General features: G+C 37.7%; 1 protein-coding gene across 3 annotated transcripts; it reads left to right on the top strand.

Annotated features, from left to right (window-relative positions):
- Nucleotides 1-1438: 1438 nt before the first annotated feature.
- Nucleotides 1439-14814, top strand: LOC145239369 (dual specificity tyrosine-phosphorylation-regulated kinase 4-like). Of its 3 annotated transcripts, XM_080102697.1 has the most exons (18): nucleotides 1439-1848; nucleotides 2888-2934; nucleotides 3205-3280; nucleotides 6650-6724; nucleotides 7073-7132; nucleotides 7358-7556; nucleotides 7962-8129; nucleotides 8298-8461; nucleotides 8584-8720; nucleotides 9387-9527; nucleotides 10047-10185; nucleotides 10574-10655; nucleotides 10859-11031; nucleotides 11260-11320; nucleotides 12077-12206; nucleotides 12756-12985; nucleotides 13091-13363; nucleotides 13538-14814. In XM_080102697.1, the coding sequence occupies exons 2-18, from the start codon at nucleotides 2897-2899 to the stop codon at nucleotides 13651-13653; spliced, it is 2262 nt and encodes a 753-aa protein (XP_079958823.1). In that variant the 5' UTR covers nucleotides 1439-1848; nucleotides 2888-2896; the 3' UTR covers nucleotides 13654-14814. The 3 variants fall into 3 exon arrangements, with proteins under 3 accessions (XP_079958823.1, XP_079958815.1, XP_079958809.1); XM_080102689.1 differs by lacking the exon at nucleotides 1439-1848 and having other exon boundaries at nucleotides 2836-2934; XM_080102683.1 differs by lacking the exons at nucleotides 1439-1848; nucleotides 2888-2934; nucleotides 3205-3280 and adding an exon at nucleotides 4392-5568.
- Nucleotides 14815-15844: the final 1030 nt, after the last annotated feature.

The raw sequence follows: 15844 nt of genomic DNA, 5'->3' as shown, positions 1-15844 counted from the left end.
AAATGCGACCGACATAATAGGTAGCCTATGGCTAAAGCATTCGATACAGCTTTCAAGTTGATCACTGCACCATCCGCAACAACCTTTAATTCCAGTTACTAGGGTAAAAAAGAGAACACTGTGTTTATAGCGTAGCCTATGACAAGTGTTAACAATACAATACTAAACAGAAGCGCTATCTTTGAAATTTGAAAACCAACGCAAAAGAGGGCAATCATATTTAACAGGTCAAAACAGATAAGATATATGTACCTACAAGACAAGAGTTGTTTGTTTTAGTTCCCCTTTAAATAAACGTAAGTCCACGTTAGCGATTTCCGGTCACTTGTGTTATCTTCGCAAACTTAGCTGAGTATTGGGCAGGGACAAAAGAAAGATGTATTTAATTTGGGGTCAGGCGTCATGTCTGCCAATTACTGACATCCCGCACGTGCCCAACAATCGTGTAAAATCGAATCGCGACACGCAGCCGATCTATTATTCTGTGTGTATCCAAAGAGATTATGTATCATAGACAATATTGTGTTACATTTTTGATGATGTTTCAAGGCGGTACATAAATAGACTACAAACATATTTGAAATTAAGTTGCTTTTTAGTGCAAATTGTAACAAATAGACATCACATAAGATATATTCGCTTGGCTACAAATAAAAAACGCATACGAGTGATCGACTGCCAAAGCAGACGAAAGACTACCCATTATGTGCACGAACATGATTTAATTTAGCAAATATTAGATACTTTTACATGTACCTGTGGATTTGTTTTTGGTTCAGACCTGGAATGGGTCAGTTTAAAGGCCGTTGTTTCACTTCGCTGTTTGGCATTTAAAGCGTTGAAGGTGACCACCTGAAATAATGGTTTCGACTTAAATCTATCACTGGCAGTCAGGCATGAATATGTGCCTCCTGTGGTCACAAAACCATTGTTTTGAAACAAAAGAAAACTGGGTGTTGGATACCATTTAACGTGTAACTTTGTTTAGTGTTGGACTCAGGTTTCGCACTCAGTGGTTAATGATCCCTCAGAGGGCAGGCCTCCTGAAACATTATAGTGTAAAGTTTTCCAAGATTCATTCATTCTTTTAAAATTGGGCCAGCTCTGGGAGGTTCAGCTGTTATTATGTACCATCGCCTTTTGGCCTTACACATAATCTTAGCTGTTAGATTGACACCGGTTTTGAAGTTTTGAGACAGTACTCTAGATTCTAGAAAACTGATCACCGACACCAAAGAGTGTGGTTGATGTTTAGAAAGCACTCTGCTTTTGTAAAATGTGACCAATTTTTTTTAAATATTGCAATAGTACAAATAGATGGAACAAACGCGTTATAAATAGCTAGTTTAGTCGGTTTTGTTGAATCTAACTGATTTTGTTGAGCCTGTTGCTTTACAGAAAAATTGGTCTGCTATTACTTCCACAGCCCAATTAAAACAGGGAAAGCAATGAAGGCTTAAATGACAAAACAGACATATGTGTTCAACTTTCGGACCAAACGAGCAAACTATCGACATCGGTCTTCAAAAGACGTAATTGAATGAGGAAGGATAAACTTTATTAATATTTTATCACTGTTTTGATTTGAAACACAAACACTGTTTTACGTGTAAGGTTTTTTTCTTACCAGTGCTAGTTTGGCGAGACAATGTACTGATTGTTGAGTAACAGTGATTGTTGAGTAACTTTTACCGCAAAAATCTAAAGAAAAGCTTTTGAGAAATACCAACGCAGTGTCATTTTATAGTTGCGTGTTCATGTATGTGCTTACTGTACAAAACATGTAATGCGGTTTTAAACCGTGTGGATGCTTCACATAAGCCGTTTTTAGAAAGCACCAAGTGGCAGGTATGTTTTTTCTAGACATAAAGTTGTACATTTAGGTTTTTGACTTGAACTATTTTTAGCCCTATGCACAGGGTTGCCATACCGTCCTTATTTCTAAGATTTGTCCTTATTTTGAAGGGCTATATCTTAGAAAAGTTCATTGTCCTTATTTCTAAGAAATGTCCTTATTTTTGACTGTAGTCCATATTTTGTCTTATTTTCCACATTTACTATAGTCAAATCCCTGCTACAAATGGAAGTGAACCTAGACCCGGCCTGTTGTAAGATGCACTTAGTATTTTCTACAAACAACGAGTTGCTGGAACAGATTGTTTCTGGCCAAAATATTGCAAATATTATGTCATGGCTCGTATAAATGCAAAGATTTGTTCAAAAACGTTTGTTTCGTTTAGCATAAAAATTTAATTTTTCGGTTGTCCTTGTTTTGGGTTTCAAGTCGATGGCAACCCTGCCTATGCAGTTTTAGCAATGATTCTCGTCACCAGAAAACTGCATGCATGCGCAAGGTACATCCGCATCGAGTTAACGCCTATACAGCCATTGATTTTGTAATTCGCCCGACTGACGTGTGGTGAAAAACACCTGTTGTACCATTTTTTAAAGGCGAGGGCAAAATGGCTGTGCTAGCTGGTCAGGTTGTTAAACAAGAAATTTATACAGATTTGTAAAGTTTTAATATTTAATGACATGCCAATAACATTTTAGAACATTAAGCAAATATTTGCTCGCACAGATTAGTAGTCTGAAGTTGAGATACAAAATGCGGCCAGCAGGCGAATGTCAAAAGACATCGATTCTATTCGCGCAAAGGCTGATTTGTCAGTAAATATTTCAGGGTCGTTCGACACACCTGAGAGAAAAAGTTTTAACTTTAAACGATTTCAAAGCCCAAAAAGTGATTGAGCGAAGTATTTTACATATTCTTCCTATCATATTTACTTCTCTATTTTACTCATTGATGTAACCTATGCTTTGTTTTCAGAAAACTGTTAGGAAATGTCATATTAATGAATTAAAATTGTTGCGATTTTTATCCCAGTGACAGGTCATGATGAATTCACGTTCATACAAGAACATGGAAAAAAGGCAAGTTATTGATCCTTATAGTCTCGCTACCCAAAGCACACAAAAGCAACACGTGGTGCATATTTAATACGCGCAACATTAGTGCTGAAAATCGCTGCTTTTCTGCAAACTTAAAAAAAACGGATAATCTTTAGTAAAAAGTTGCCAAATCAAGAAATATTCAGTGCAACACCAAGAATAAGGAACACAATAAAACACTTTGCTTTTTAAGGGGTGGTAACAAAGTAGTCGAAAGGGTCTATGTTTAAAACGTATTTTTCATGTTCTCAGCAAGCGGATTCGGCGCGAAAAGAAGAGCAACGTTTTACCCGCATTGATGCCACTAAAAGACATGGACAAACATCCGGTAAATTATAGTTTCTTAATTACGTACGTTAGGAAAGAAACCCCCTACTGGGTCTTGCATTACAAAAAAACTTGACTTTGCGCCCGATATACCCCTGCCAAACGGCCACCGGAGTACACTTGTTGTTTAAGTGCATTACTAAAATATATTTGTTTTTTTATAAGTTTGGCGCATGATTTCACTACAATATATTACATCCGCCAAACCACTTTGCCATAAAAGGTGCAAAATACTTGGTATGTGGCCAACGCTACTAAATGTGGATGGACTATTGTAAACAAAGAATTTTTATTTTTAAATTTATTTACTCGGACGAAATGAAAATTGTGTGCGCCAAGTCCTTAGATACTCGAGTTTTATTAAGCCCGTTCTGCTCTTCTCATTAACTGCGGTATGCCAAACCATTTTTTATGTTCGCCGACAAGACAAGACATGACAAGAGCTGGCTGTCCTGCAAGGGACTGCGCAAACACGGCACCCCAGCTTTAGGTGCGATGTTTGTGTTCAATTATTTAGCTTTGTTGTCTGGCTAGAGAGGAGCAGCACTTCAACGCTATTGGCCTTTTTTCGCTGTAAGAACATTAACCAAACCTTCAGATGCATATTTAAAAATTTGCCTATGATTTTTTTTTTCTTTTTCGGCTTTATCTGCTTGTACACAAGATTCGGAGGGTGGCTATTATCAAAACAATTAGTAAACACCTTAATGGCTGCTCCGATATACTTAAATATTCCAAATTGGTAAGAAATGTTTTGCCTTGTTCGGTTTAAAGGGCATTTTGGGCGATCATTGAGAACTAATTCACCCCAACCAGCGAGGCATCTTGTGTTTTCTTTGTTACGTATATGACGTCAATGGCTGTGCATTGGGCTTTCTCGTTTGAGGGATTAAGATTAAAGCTGCTGAGCAACTGTGCTTGGCCTGTTGTGTTTTTGGGCAAGTTCTTAAAAAACATTTTGTAATGGGTCTGATTAGACATTCTTGACTTAAGTACGTCAGTTTAAACCATCGAAATCGAGCCTTAACATTTGTTGCAAGAGAAAAACAACCAGGTTTTCTAAATTTATTCTGAAACATGGTAAAGTGGTAATTCGAGTAGTCGATATATTTTTAAACCGACCATGTTAAGTTATAGAAAACGTTTCGTGTAAATTAGTCCAAAGCAAATAAACCAGACGGTATATGGCATCACCCGTTGCGGCAAGCCGCTGTTGTCGTTTCACAGTCGGAGGGAGTGCAGAGAAAAAGGAGAGCACGGTCATGTTCTCTGTGCGTTGGAATTTGTCTACAGCGTGGTTTTCCAAAGCAAGTCGTGGAATTTTTGGATGGTTAGATTCACGTTGTTGCCGGGGTATTTTTACGCGGTTAGCTGTAGTTTTGTCGTATTTTTAACCTTTGAGGATGATAAAGTAATTACGTGCGCGTGGAAAGCTATGAACTACTCTGACAGCTCTGTTTGGTACTAAGCAGTTAAATTACTTGGTTTGCTGAAGTACGGCAGACTGTGGTCCACAGAGTTAGTTTTTACAATTCTTGTCTCGCATAGTGTTAAAGGCACTTGGCAGTGCTTGTCTAAATATTGTGGGTTTATAATGGAGATTACATTTATTTGCCGTTACGTAAACGCTGTATCAGGTAGTTGTAAATAGAAAGGAACGAATCCTTACTTCAGTGAGTGAACAATATGTGCATTCAACTTGAATTTTGGTGTTTTCTGTTATCTTGTTTAACTGCCTCTTAACTCGATTTTTAGTGTTTTTCTGTTATCTTGTTAAACTGCTTTGGCGTAATGACACCTAAGAGTAGTTTAAATATGACGGAAACAAATAAAAAGCAAATTGAAGTGCGCTACCCACCAAGGCTGGTCTGCGACGGTCAAAGAGTTAAACACGTGAGAGCTTCAAAACCTCGACCAATGATTGATCCGTGGGTTACAAAGTCGCCCACGATGTCCCCTATTCCACATAGCGTGGTTGAAAGACGACCTGTTTCGAAAACGAGTCCTGCGACACCGCCTGGTTCCCCCTCCCCGAGTCCGGCGTCAATACGTCGGCCCGATGGCCCTCTTCTTTTACGAAATAGCCTCCATTTGGGGCCACTAAAAAGCGCGAAAGGCAAACGGGTTTCTGGAAGGAAGAGAACGGTGCTGGCCAGCGTTGCTATGGCTAATGTATCTCACAATTTGCGAGAGAGGCAAGTTTGTGGCGATTGCGATTTGCCTTTACTAAGCACAACTGATAAGATAACCTTCCAGGAAATCTTCGGCTTGCGTCCTAATGGATACGAGGTAGGCAAAAATTCACCAGATAAGTTTCCCTTGCCACATTTTTAGATATTACTATGTTGTTTTCCGATAGTGTTTTACTTTACTGAAACCGCAGCTGAACAACCCACATATTCCATCGCTGCTAACATGCTAACAACCCACATATTTCATCGCTTAATTTATCCGATTTTTTTTAATTTAAATGTGCTGCTTTGTGATAGCACCCTTGAAAACGATTGCGGTTTGTTGACAATGTTTGTATATGCGATAACCCATACATTCTGCACTTGTTGAAACCCAATTATTACACTCTTGTTTGTTCAGTTGTGGCATTGCGTCATGTTGGAACGTGTTGAGGGCGGGCCTTCGCATTTTCGCGTTCATTTTTTTTGAGACGCATGTCGCTAAAAATAAGCGTTTACTTAGAAAATCATTTTTCCCATGCGATACGTTATGCGACTTAGAAACCAATAATGTATCATATTTTTTTACTTAAGTGCTTGCAATAGCTTTTGCGGGATGCCCCTAAACGATTTTGGATTAAAGTTGTTTTTGCATGTTTTACAAGGAAAATAGTTTGCTTTATTGAACCAATTTCCTTCCAGTAAAAATTATTAGGCTTGTATAAACCTCCAATAGGCTACAAATCTTTTAGCACGACTAAGCTGGGTTAATAACCTTTAGACCCATAAACCCACACTGCAAAGATTACGATGCCAGGTAGTGAACTTTTTGATCACTGTCTCGCAGACTGCAAGCTGGTTCAACCCACCCCGTGACTTCACGGCACGTCTGGACCCGAAATCGATAAAAATTGACAAGAGCTAACACGCCAAAAACTAGGCCACATTACAGAAAAACAATTTTGATGAAAAAACACTGAAAATAAATTTACTTTAATACACTTGACTCAATGTACGATTACCTATTATTTGTAAATTTACAGTATCCAGGCAGGTGCGGCGGATGTGTTAATTTTCCAGTGTATTGGTTTTAGCGACCCTATGGACAGTTTTGTTACGCATAGAAACCGTTCACATATGAATAAAATTACATGATTTGTCCAATAAACAGAGTAAAAAACACAGTTATGCTTTTTCAGACTTCAAACAGTTTTAGCAAAAGTCATTTTGCCTCCGGAGAGAGTGGATTGTCTTCCAATAAAAACTTCCAACAGGTAGAGCATCAGGGTTTATAACTAATGTTTGTAATTTCAATAGCAATAAATTATCTGGGACTCCCCACTCTCTTTTGTGTATAAATGTGCCGTATTATAGTTCGGGTCATCGTGCGGTTGATAAGTTTTTCGAACTAAAAGCGTGTAATAAACCGGCCAGTTGTCTGTTGACTCCCATTGTCTTCGCAAACAAAAAAACGGACGGGGCTTTACGCGCCCTGTTAATTTGAATTTACGTTTACTGAAACGACCGGGAAAAACTGGCAATTTGATTGCGGTCCTGGATTGTGATTCTCCCGTTGATTAAGAGTTACCTATGTTTCATCTTAAACACTTTCTATCATTTAGTTCGGCCTTTCTTCCAAGCGAAATACGGGCAAGCCCGGAGCTGTTCACCACACGCATGAGGTAAGTTCAAACCAACAATATATTTTACGCTAAATTTAAACTTTGCTAGCTATACTATTTCTTCTCTTTTACTGTTTATGTTGCAATTTAAATCCGACTTAGCCAAAGATATATTTACGGATAAAAGTATTTTTTTTTCAAAACTCATACCTCATTTCTTCAGCTTTAAATCCCATTACGAACTTAATGTAGACATAATTACTACTTTTAAATGTTTTTTTCTAGAGTTTTGCTTCCGGGGTCGGCCATCTTCCACATCTCATTGATTCCCATCATCACCAGGGAGTTCACCCCGGAGGAGGTGGATTAGGAGGAAATCAGGTTCAACTTCCTCCCACCAAACTTCCATCAGCAAAAGCTCTTGGTTTTAAGCCTATGAATGGTTCGGGACAACTTGCTTATCACCATGGATCAAAACCACAAGGTTTATTATTGCAGTTTCTAATAAACGTTGCATCAAATTAGTGTTTAATATCTCCGAACCATCAGAAAGAGCTAGTTTCACGTTTTTAATGACAACATTAAATTCACAGCGAAGACGCGTTTGCGTAGTAGATTTGTTTATGTTTTTGTTTTATTTAAAAGTGTTTTTGTTTTATTATTTGAAAGTAACAAAATCGCGATGTGTAAACGAGCGACAAGACGTTTGTATCAAGCATTTGCGTAATTAACACTTTTCTATTTTTGTATGCTTTTTGTTTTTTGAACTTATTCTATCTGTTGTTTTGAATGCAGAAAAATGTATTTTTTAAGGTTTAACGACTTTTGGTCTGAATACATGTTAATTCAACAATTGTGTGACCTAAAGTGTGGTTAATTTTGAATGTAGGTCACCAGAACCTTTTTAGCAAACCACGCCACAATCGCCACCACGCGGCGCCATCTTCACAAGGACGTGATTCGTTCGACTTCGCAGGTGCGGTTGATGGAGTCAATACTCGCGAGAACGCAGTTGGGCGAGTTTATGAAGGTCACAAACTTCCTATGAGCCCTGAAGGTAACGAACATAGATTTTACATTCTTCTTAATTATAAATCCTAACTGAAATCTTACAATCGTAAAATTTCCGGATATTGTTTATGAAATAAACCGTAGGCTACATATACATTTTTTCGTGTTTAAAGTTTTCAAAGGACGCAAAGTATATCACTTCATTTTTGCACAGAATCTGTTCGTGCTTTTGGTTCGCGAATGACCACCTTCGAACAAAACGAGATTCTGGATTATTCAGATGTTTGGTTTCTTGGGTTGGATGGCAAGAAAATTCAGGGAGTACAGGGCGCGTCACAAAACTGCGGATATGATGATGATAATGGCTCTTATATTAAGGTGACTTTACAAAGACTGGTTTGTTTTAAATCAAACCTTGCTTCTTGTTGAAACACCACTCCATCTTGAAACAAGTTTTTTTTTCCATTCAGACATGTAATTGTTATTATTTGTCATTGCAGGTTTTGCACGATCACATGATGTACAGGTACGAAGTTCTCGAGGTTATAGGGAAGGGATCGTTCGGACAAGTTGTGAAAGCGCTTGATCACAAAACAAACACCCTAGTTGCTGTAAAAATTATTCGGAACAAGAAGCGGTAAGTTTTACAAAAGGTGATTTTATTAAAAGTTTGCGTTATTGTAAAAGTGCAAAACAGGCACCAAGTTATTTGGACAAAAGCTTGTCTTTGTGGTTTGTGTATTTACATGGTAACATCTCTTGATGAAAAATGGTTGAAACATACTCAAGCCCTGCATATTTAATGTGGCATTTGTAAGCATTTATTTTTGTTTTTGCAAAGCATTTACTGTTGTCCTTCTAAAAATGTAGATAAATATTTTGCTTGCTGTATCGTAGCGAATGGTGCTAAAGAATATATCAAAACCACTCTAAATTTTGCGTTTTTCTTCTGAAGATTTGGACCATTTCTTATACTTCCCGCATGTTAAACATGATTAAGGTACACGCCTTAATGTACACAAACGTCGTTTTGTTATTTCATCTCTTTACACAAAATTGGATATGAGTCGAATGACTGGATTTGTCCTAAAAATTCCACGTTACGCTGAAAGTAGTCATGTATTGTTCACTAAACCACAAATCGTGTGCATACTTGTCCAAGTAAATACGATCAACGTGGTACAGATATTTCGCGTTATGTTAGATTAGGGACATTCATACAAAATAAGCATTTGTGGACACACAGTTTGAACAAATGTACAGTTTATAAAACAAATTTTCAGAGATTATGCTTCGCCTTTAGATTTCACCACCAGGCATTAGTGGAGGTGAAAATTCTCGATGCCCTGCGACGCAAGGATAAAGACGGAGGTTACAACGTCATCCACATGCTTGAATATTTTTACTTCCGAAATCACCTTTGTATTACATTCGAGTTGCTTGGGTAAGTTGAAAACCGTTTGAAGACGATAGTTTGAGAGCCATATGGGGGTAATCGTAGAATTTTACGACATTATTTCCAAACTTTATGATCGAAGTGGCTTTGTGCAAATGTCATAATTATTAATTGATGATCAAGTTGTTTAGCTAAGCAGCTGGAGGATCTGCTTAACCAAGAAACTAATTCCTGGTTGTAAGATAAATTTCTAGCCCATTGCGCTGTCGGTAACCCCTACAAAGATTTTTTAGTGATCTTTAAGTAAACTTCAGTGGTTACAAAAGCGCTTTAAAAGTTTAAAGTTAAGAGCAAAACTATGGGATCTTGTTGTTTGCTCTCTGACGTCACATTTTGATAGTAGTAAAGACAGCCTGATCTCGTTAAGAAGGTGAAAGCAGACACATTTTTTAATTTTGCAAAAGGAATATAGACCCTTCCCTCATACATCTTTCACCGATCACATATAGGCCCACGAATTTTTACTCTCTTGTACATGGCACATCTAAAAAGTCGATGCATTTGTAGAATGAACCTGTACGAGTTGATCAAAAAACACAACTTCCAGGGTTTTAACCTTTCCTTCATTCGACGAATCGCTTACCAACTTCTAAAATGTTTATGTCTCACTCACAAGGAAAGGATCATCCATTGTGATATGAAGCCGGTACGAAATTTTCTTTAGCAATAAGAATGACATTTTTTCCGAAGTAATTTAGCACTTTATAGATCTCATTGACATTATTCCTACATCTTTTTAGGTTTACCATCTTATGTTTTAAATTATAGAGCAGCGGCCGCAACAGTTGATTGATCTTCTAGGTTTAGTGTAATAAATAATCGAACCCATCGGTGTAAGATCTTAAATATTTGCAGCGCCATCTGTCTGACGAAGTTCTATGCAAATTAAGTTGTAACGGTATTCACATAAATAAGGCTGTACGTAAAAAGTAATCAAGAGCCATTGTCGACATCTTTACTACATTGATCATAGTTTTAACACCCACCCCATGGGGTGCTGTTAATTTATTGTTTTGCATTGTATCTTATTTTAGGAAAACATATTAATTCGTCAAAAAGGTCAAAGTGCAATCAAAGTGATCGATTTTGGCTCCAGTTGTTACGAGCATCAAAGAGGTATGGTTAATCAATAGTGCTGGTTGTGTATCAATAATGGAAAAAAAATGTTGTTGTCATACTTTTAATGCGACTGCGATTATAAACATAACACCAAAAACAAGCTTTGTTTTATTTTAAAAATCCGGTTGCCATGTGGTTGGAAACACAATAGAATCAACTGCTGCAGTTTTACCAAAAAATATATATTCTACGTTGTGCAGTTTACACATACATTCAAAGTCGTTTCTACCGTTCACCTGAGGTTATTCTGGGCCACCAATACAGCATGGCGATTGACATGTGGAGCTTTGGTTGTATACTCGCTGAATTATACACAGGATATCCACTTTTCCCCGGCGAAAATGAAGTGGAACAACTCGCATGCATTATGGAGGTTTGTTATTTTTCGGAAAATAATTTTAACAACAAGTGGAGAAATGCAATCGCTCACAGGCAATAATATTTGGTTTTCATTGCAATTGTATGGTACCGAATTCAATAACAAATAAATTGCGTGAAATAGTATTTCAAGTTGATTTATTTCTAATACAATGGCGTATTTTTTACGTTGTTAAAAAAACTAAATCTAAACTGACTTATTTTTTTAACATTTTTCTTTCAGGTTCTTGGTCTTCCTCCATCGGATTTCATTGAAACCGCGCAACGTCGAAGGCTTTTCTTCGGTGAGTTTAAGACCTTACAGTTTATTTGTTTAATTAAGGTGGTGATCTGAAACAGCCCTTGACGCACATTTCTGCAGAAGGACTTTGTAGTATATCGGACCAAGAAGTTTAAAAATGTGCAACTGACGAGTTTTTTTTGATGGTTTGTTTTTGACAGAAAACTCATCTTAGTTTTTACATAACACAGACAGATTGAGAATATGTGTGTTGGATACCGTTTATCGTGCCATCAAGACTACCCTGGTTGCAATGTATAAAGTTGCTTCTATAAACAACCCAATGTGTGCCATCGGTTTCGTTTTACCTGTCGAGTTCAAAAGGTCATCTTTTACCGCTTATGTCCAGGAATGTTTTATGAGATAATATTTAGTTGGTAGCCAGGTTAAACCAACTGTCTCCTCGTAGTTACCAAATGCTTTTATGTCCCGCTTTTGTGTATCTGCCGAGACCTTTACTCGGGCACAGGCTTTGATTTTGGCAAAACCTTAAGGGGTTTTTCGACAATAGTAGGTTTAAGCATTGTATTGTTATTGCAGTTTAAAATGAATTCAAGTTCATTACTCAGTATTGTGAAATTGAGACAGCCGTACGTATGATTCAGGACTTTTTATGTTTTAGTCTTTTTTGTATCCAATGGGGTCAAGAAAGAGGAATAGCCAAAAGGTTTTTTTAAAATGGATAAAAATACGACTGTAATACACATGTGTGTGTTTTTCAGTGGTTCTGTTTCATGGTTTGTTGCCATTATTTGCGCAGACTCAAAGGGAAATCCCCGTTGCATCACAAACAGCAAAGGTCGAAAACGGAGACCGAACTCGAAAGATTTAAGCACTGCTGTGCGAACCACCGATCCCGTGTTTCTTGATTTTCTCCGCCGATGCTTAGAGTAAGTTCAAAAGTTTGAAGTTACTTAAAAGACAACTTGAAAGCCATACCACATTTTCACTTTGAGTATTTTAAACCAGGGCTTTCCCAAACTGGGGGTCTGTGCGAACAAGACAAATTTAAATTTTGTCATTTTTTTTTACTAAAAACACATAATTGTCACTGAAAACACACGGTTTCCAAAGTAGCGTTTTCAACGTTGACGGCAATCAAAACAAAATACCGTTCCGGCTTAGGCAACATAGAAACAGCTTTAAGACCAGCACTATCAAATATTGAGCCACAGCTGGATTTTCTTTGTAGCAGAAAGCAGTCTCACCCATCACACTGAATAAATGTTTGCTTTTTTGTTTTGGGTAGTACTCTGAGTACCGGTAGCTTGTTTTTAGTTTTCGCTCGAATTAAGCCTTTAATAAAAACAACAAACGTATATTTTTCACTGTTTGTCATGTTAAGTATGAGGGGTCGCGGAAAATTTAAGGAGATTAAAAGGGGACGCGATCAAAAAAGTTTGAGAAGCCCTGTTTTAAACCATGAATTCCGTTTAAAGCTGGAACCCAAGTGCTCGGATGACTCCAGATGAAGCGATGCACCATGAGTGGGTGGTAGAAGGGCGGTTTGAGAAAACTAGAGGACAGTCCCGTCATGTGGCTAGGCGAGCTGCTTTGGCGCTTAGCAACACAAATAATAACAACAATACCGTGGCAACGCAAGGTGCTCTGGCGGCTGCCAATCCGGATACTGATGAGACTAATAAAGCTCATATGACAGTTAAAACAGGTGTGTTGGTCAGTTTGCCTTGTTTTTCCCCAATTCCTATTCGAGCTTAAATAGTGCGAACTTTTTGTTGCTCATTTGTTTATGTTTTCTCAAAACTGCATGCAGAAAAACCCTCACTATCAAGTGGCGACACAAATGCAACTAAACGAAAATCCGGCAAAGGGGCCAAACCACCGACGACGAAAGAAGTCACTATAAAAGGGGAAGTGAGTGAGGTGAAAACTTTGAACAAGAACACTGAAAAATCTCATTCAAACGACGACACCAATAACAGCTCAACAGCGACGTTCAGCGGAGACGAATCACAAGTGGCGCGTGAGCGTCTTCAGCCGATTGGGGCGTCAAACACAAGCATGTTGGCTGATGATGGCGATACAGGTAAGATTGTGAGTTAAGTTGTCCAATTATGTATGGAAAAAATTATGTATGGATTAAACCAGGTTGAAGGGAAAGCACGTATACAGTAATGTTTTTGTTGGGTCCAGGGTGTGCTTTTTTAGACAAGCGCATTCTGTGATGTTGCTTAATGACAAAATGTTGTTTCACGTAAAGATAAATCGCCAGTGAAAGAAATATCCAAGCACATTACCAAACAGGACAACATTGCTGATGGTAAAGAAGATGAGCCCACTGTCACTGAAAGCAACAAACTTCCTCCTATCGCTTGACGTCACCAGCCTATCGGACAGTGCTATATATTACCAATGAGTTTACCTGTTGCAAATCACGTGGATTTAGTGCCAGTCTGTAGTTTGCAATTGATTGTGTCGCGACATAAAGATTCGGGTCGGATTTTAAAAAGTTTATGCACATATACTATTCATACGGGATTCCTTTTTTATCAGAATCTATGGTCTTTTTTGTTTTTAACACCCTTATAGTGTTAATTGTTTTGTTTGACATATTTAAAAGTTTTTGTTTTTCTACCATTTTAGGTCGAATATTAACAATATCAATGCCTAATTGATTTCGTTTTTCTATCGCTATTCAAAATGGTGTTTAATAAAACCTTTTTATAAATTTTGCGGATATGACATTGGAACGCCGAACCGGCCTACTCAAGTAGCTAACTGAAATTGTCATTTTTGTTCCTAAAATAAAGTTTCCTTATTGCTCTGTCCCTAGTATTTTTCAACAACTTGATAACACCTAAATAATTTTTCGTGTTTTTTAACTGCCATTCGGAAGTGGACGAACATTTTTTTATGTCTAGACTACTTGCGATATGGTTTCGGATTTTGCTTTCACTGCAGATATTCTGGATTTAACAATTGAGACTGCGGTTGAAACGAAATCGGGCTATATATTAACAGTTACACGTTTTTGAATTTTAGTGTTTTTGTTCCAGTTTCTTTTTCAAAAAAGTTACTACATTATCCGTGGTAATTTTTGATCATTGTACTAAAACTCGCACCGATTGCCGTGTGAAAAGTAAAATTGTTCTTTTCCTCCAATTATATATACCACATCCGTTAGCTAATGTTATCTGCACTCTATGTTTTTTTTAAGAAAGCCATTATTGACCCTAATTACCTTAACGTCCAGACAAAAGGGCCATAGCTTGTTTAGCCACACCCCAATGATGTTTGCGTGCAATAGTGATGATGAGATTATAGGAGATACAAATCTAGTATCAGCGATAGCTTTTGTATAAGTCCAAAAATTGTTTTTGTTACAGTGCACAAAATCACGAATTGTTCATTTTGCCATATACTGTTCCGTGCGTTACCTTTTTTAGACGATAATACTTAATCGTACTACTTCGAGACATTCTCATTATTGTGTTGCCACCCTCTTATATAGCATTTGTAATAAAATTATAGAATGGATATTATGTTGCAGTATTACATGGTACAAATAGTCATAAGAAGCGATTTCAATAAGGTTGCTGAAACCTGATACCTTCTGGATAGAGTTTTCAACAATTTGTGTTTTATCAAGGTAGGATCATAAAAGTAAACTGAACCAATCCGGAATGTGCACGAAGGCTACTGCATATGATGTTTTCTTGATAATCTTTAATACTTTGCCTTTTTGTGCTTTATGACGTAACCTGTTATAGTTGTTTTGTTTCTGCGGCTGAGTTCAAAGAACACTATATATTTTTTTGTTACACTGTACAGTATGGTTAAAATTTTGGGACGATATAGCGATGGGCGCCGGCACCGGCACGTAAGGGCAAGAGGGTGCACTAAATCAGGGCTACTCAAACTTTCTTGCTCTGCGACCCCATTTGTAAACAGAAATTTCTACGCGACCCCTTGATGAGTATAGCTCAGGGGTACACAACCTTTTGCTATGTCGACCGCATATATATCTATATATACCATCTAATGGCGCCTGAAAAGCCTAAATTAATTTCTAACTTAATACACAAATTGATTATGACGTCAATTTATATTGTGATGCTTGTGGTTTTTGGTTTTTCGCATTGTTTGCACACAATAGGCATAAAAAGTCTGGCACATATGCCTACTAGACTGGTAATACTCTTTCAAGTTCCACAAAATGTGTTTAGAGTAGTTTGAAAATCAAAAGTTTTGGCAAAAGAGTTTTTATTTACGTCACGGCCGCCAGTACATATATATTCTAATAAACATGTTCACGGCCGCACAAACTCGTCTCTGTACGGCCGCAAGGCTGTGCACCCCTGGTATAGCCTCTACACGGGAATAATGTGGAAACTATAAATGTGCGCACGTATACCATTTATTGTGACTGACATAATAACGCAAAATGTTTCGCGACCCCAAAATTGACCCCAATTTGGGTCGCGACCCACAGTTTGAGAAGCCCTGCACTAAATGGTAGCCTACCATGGAAAACGTTTTTTTATTGTGGAGTGATGTAGGCCTTTTT

The sequence above is a fragment of the Phallusia mammillata genome, chromosome 1 (genome assembly GCF_965637545.1).
Source record: "Phallusia mammillata chromosome 1, kaPhaMamm4.hap1.1, whole genome shotgun sequence".
In the NCBI taxonomy this organism is placed as follows: Eukaryota; Metazoa; Chordata; class Ascidiacea; order Phlebobranchia; family Ascidiidae; genus Phallusia; species Phallusia mammillata.
This window is presented reverse-complemented; position numbering and strand designations above follow the sequence as displayed.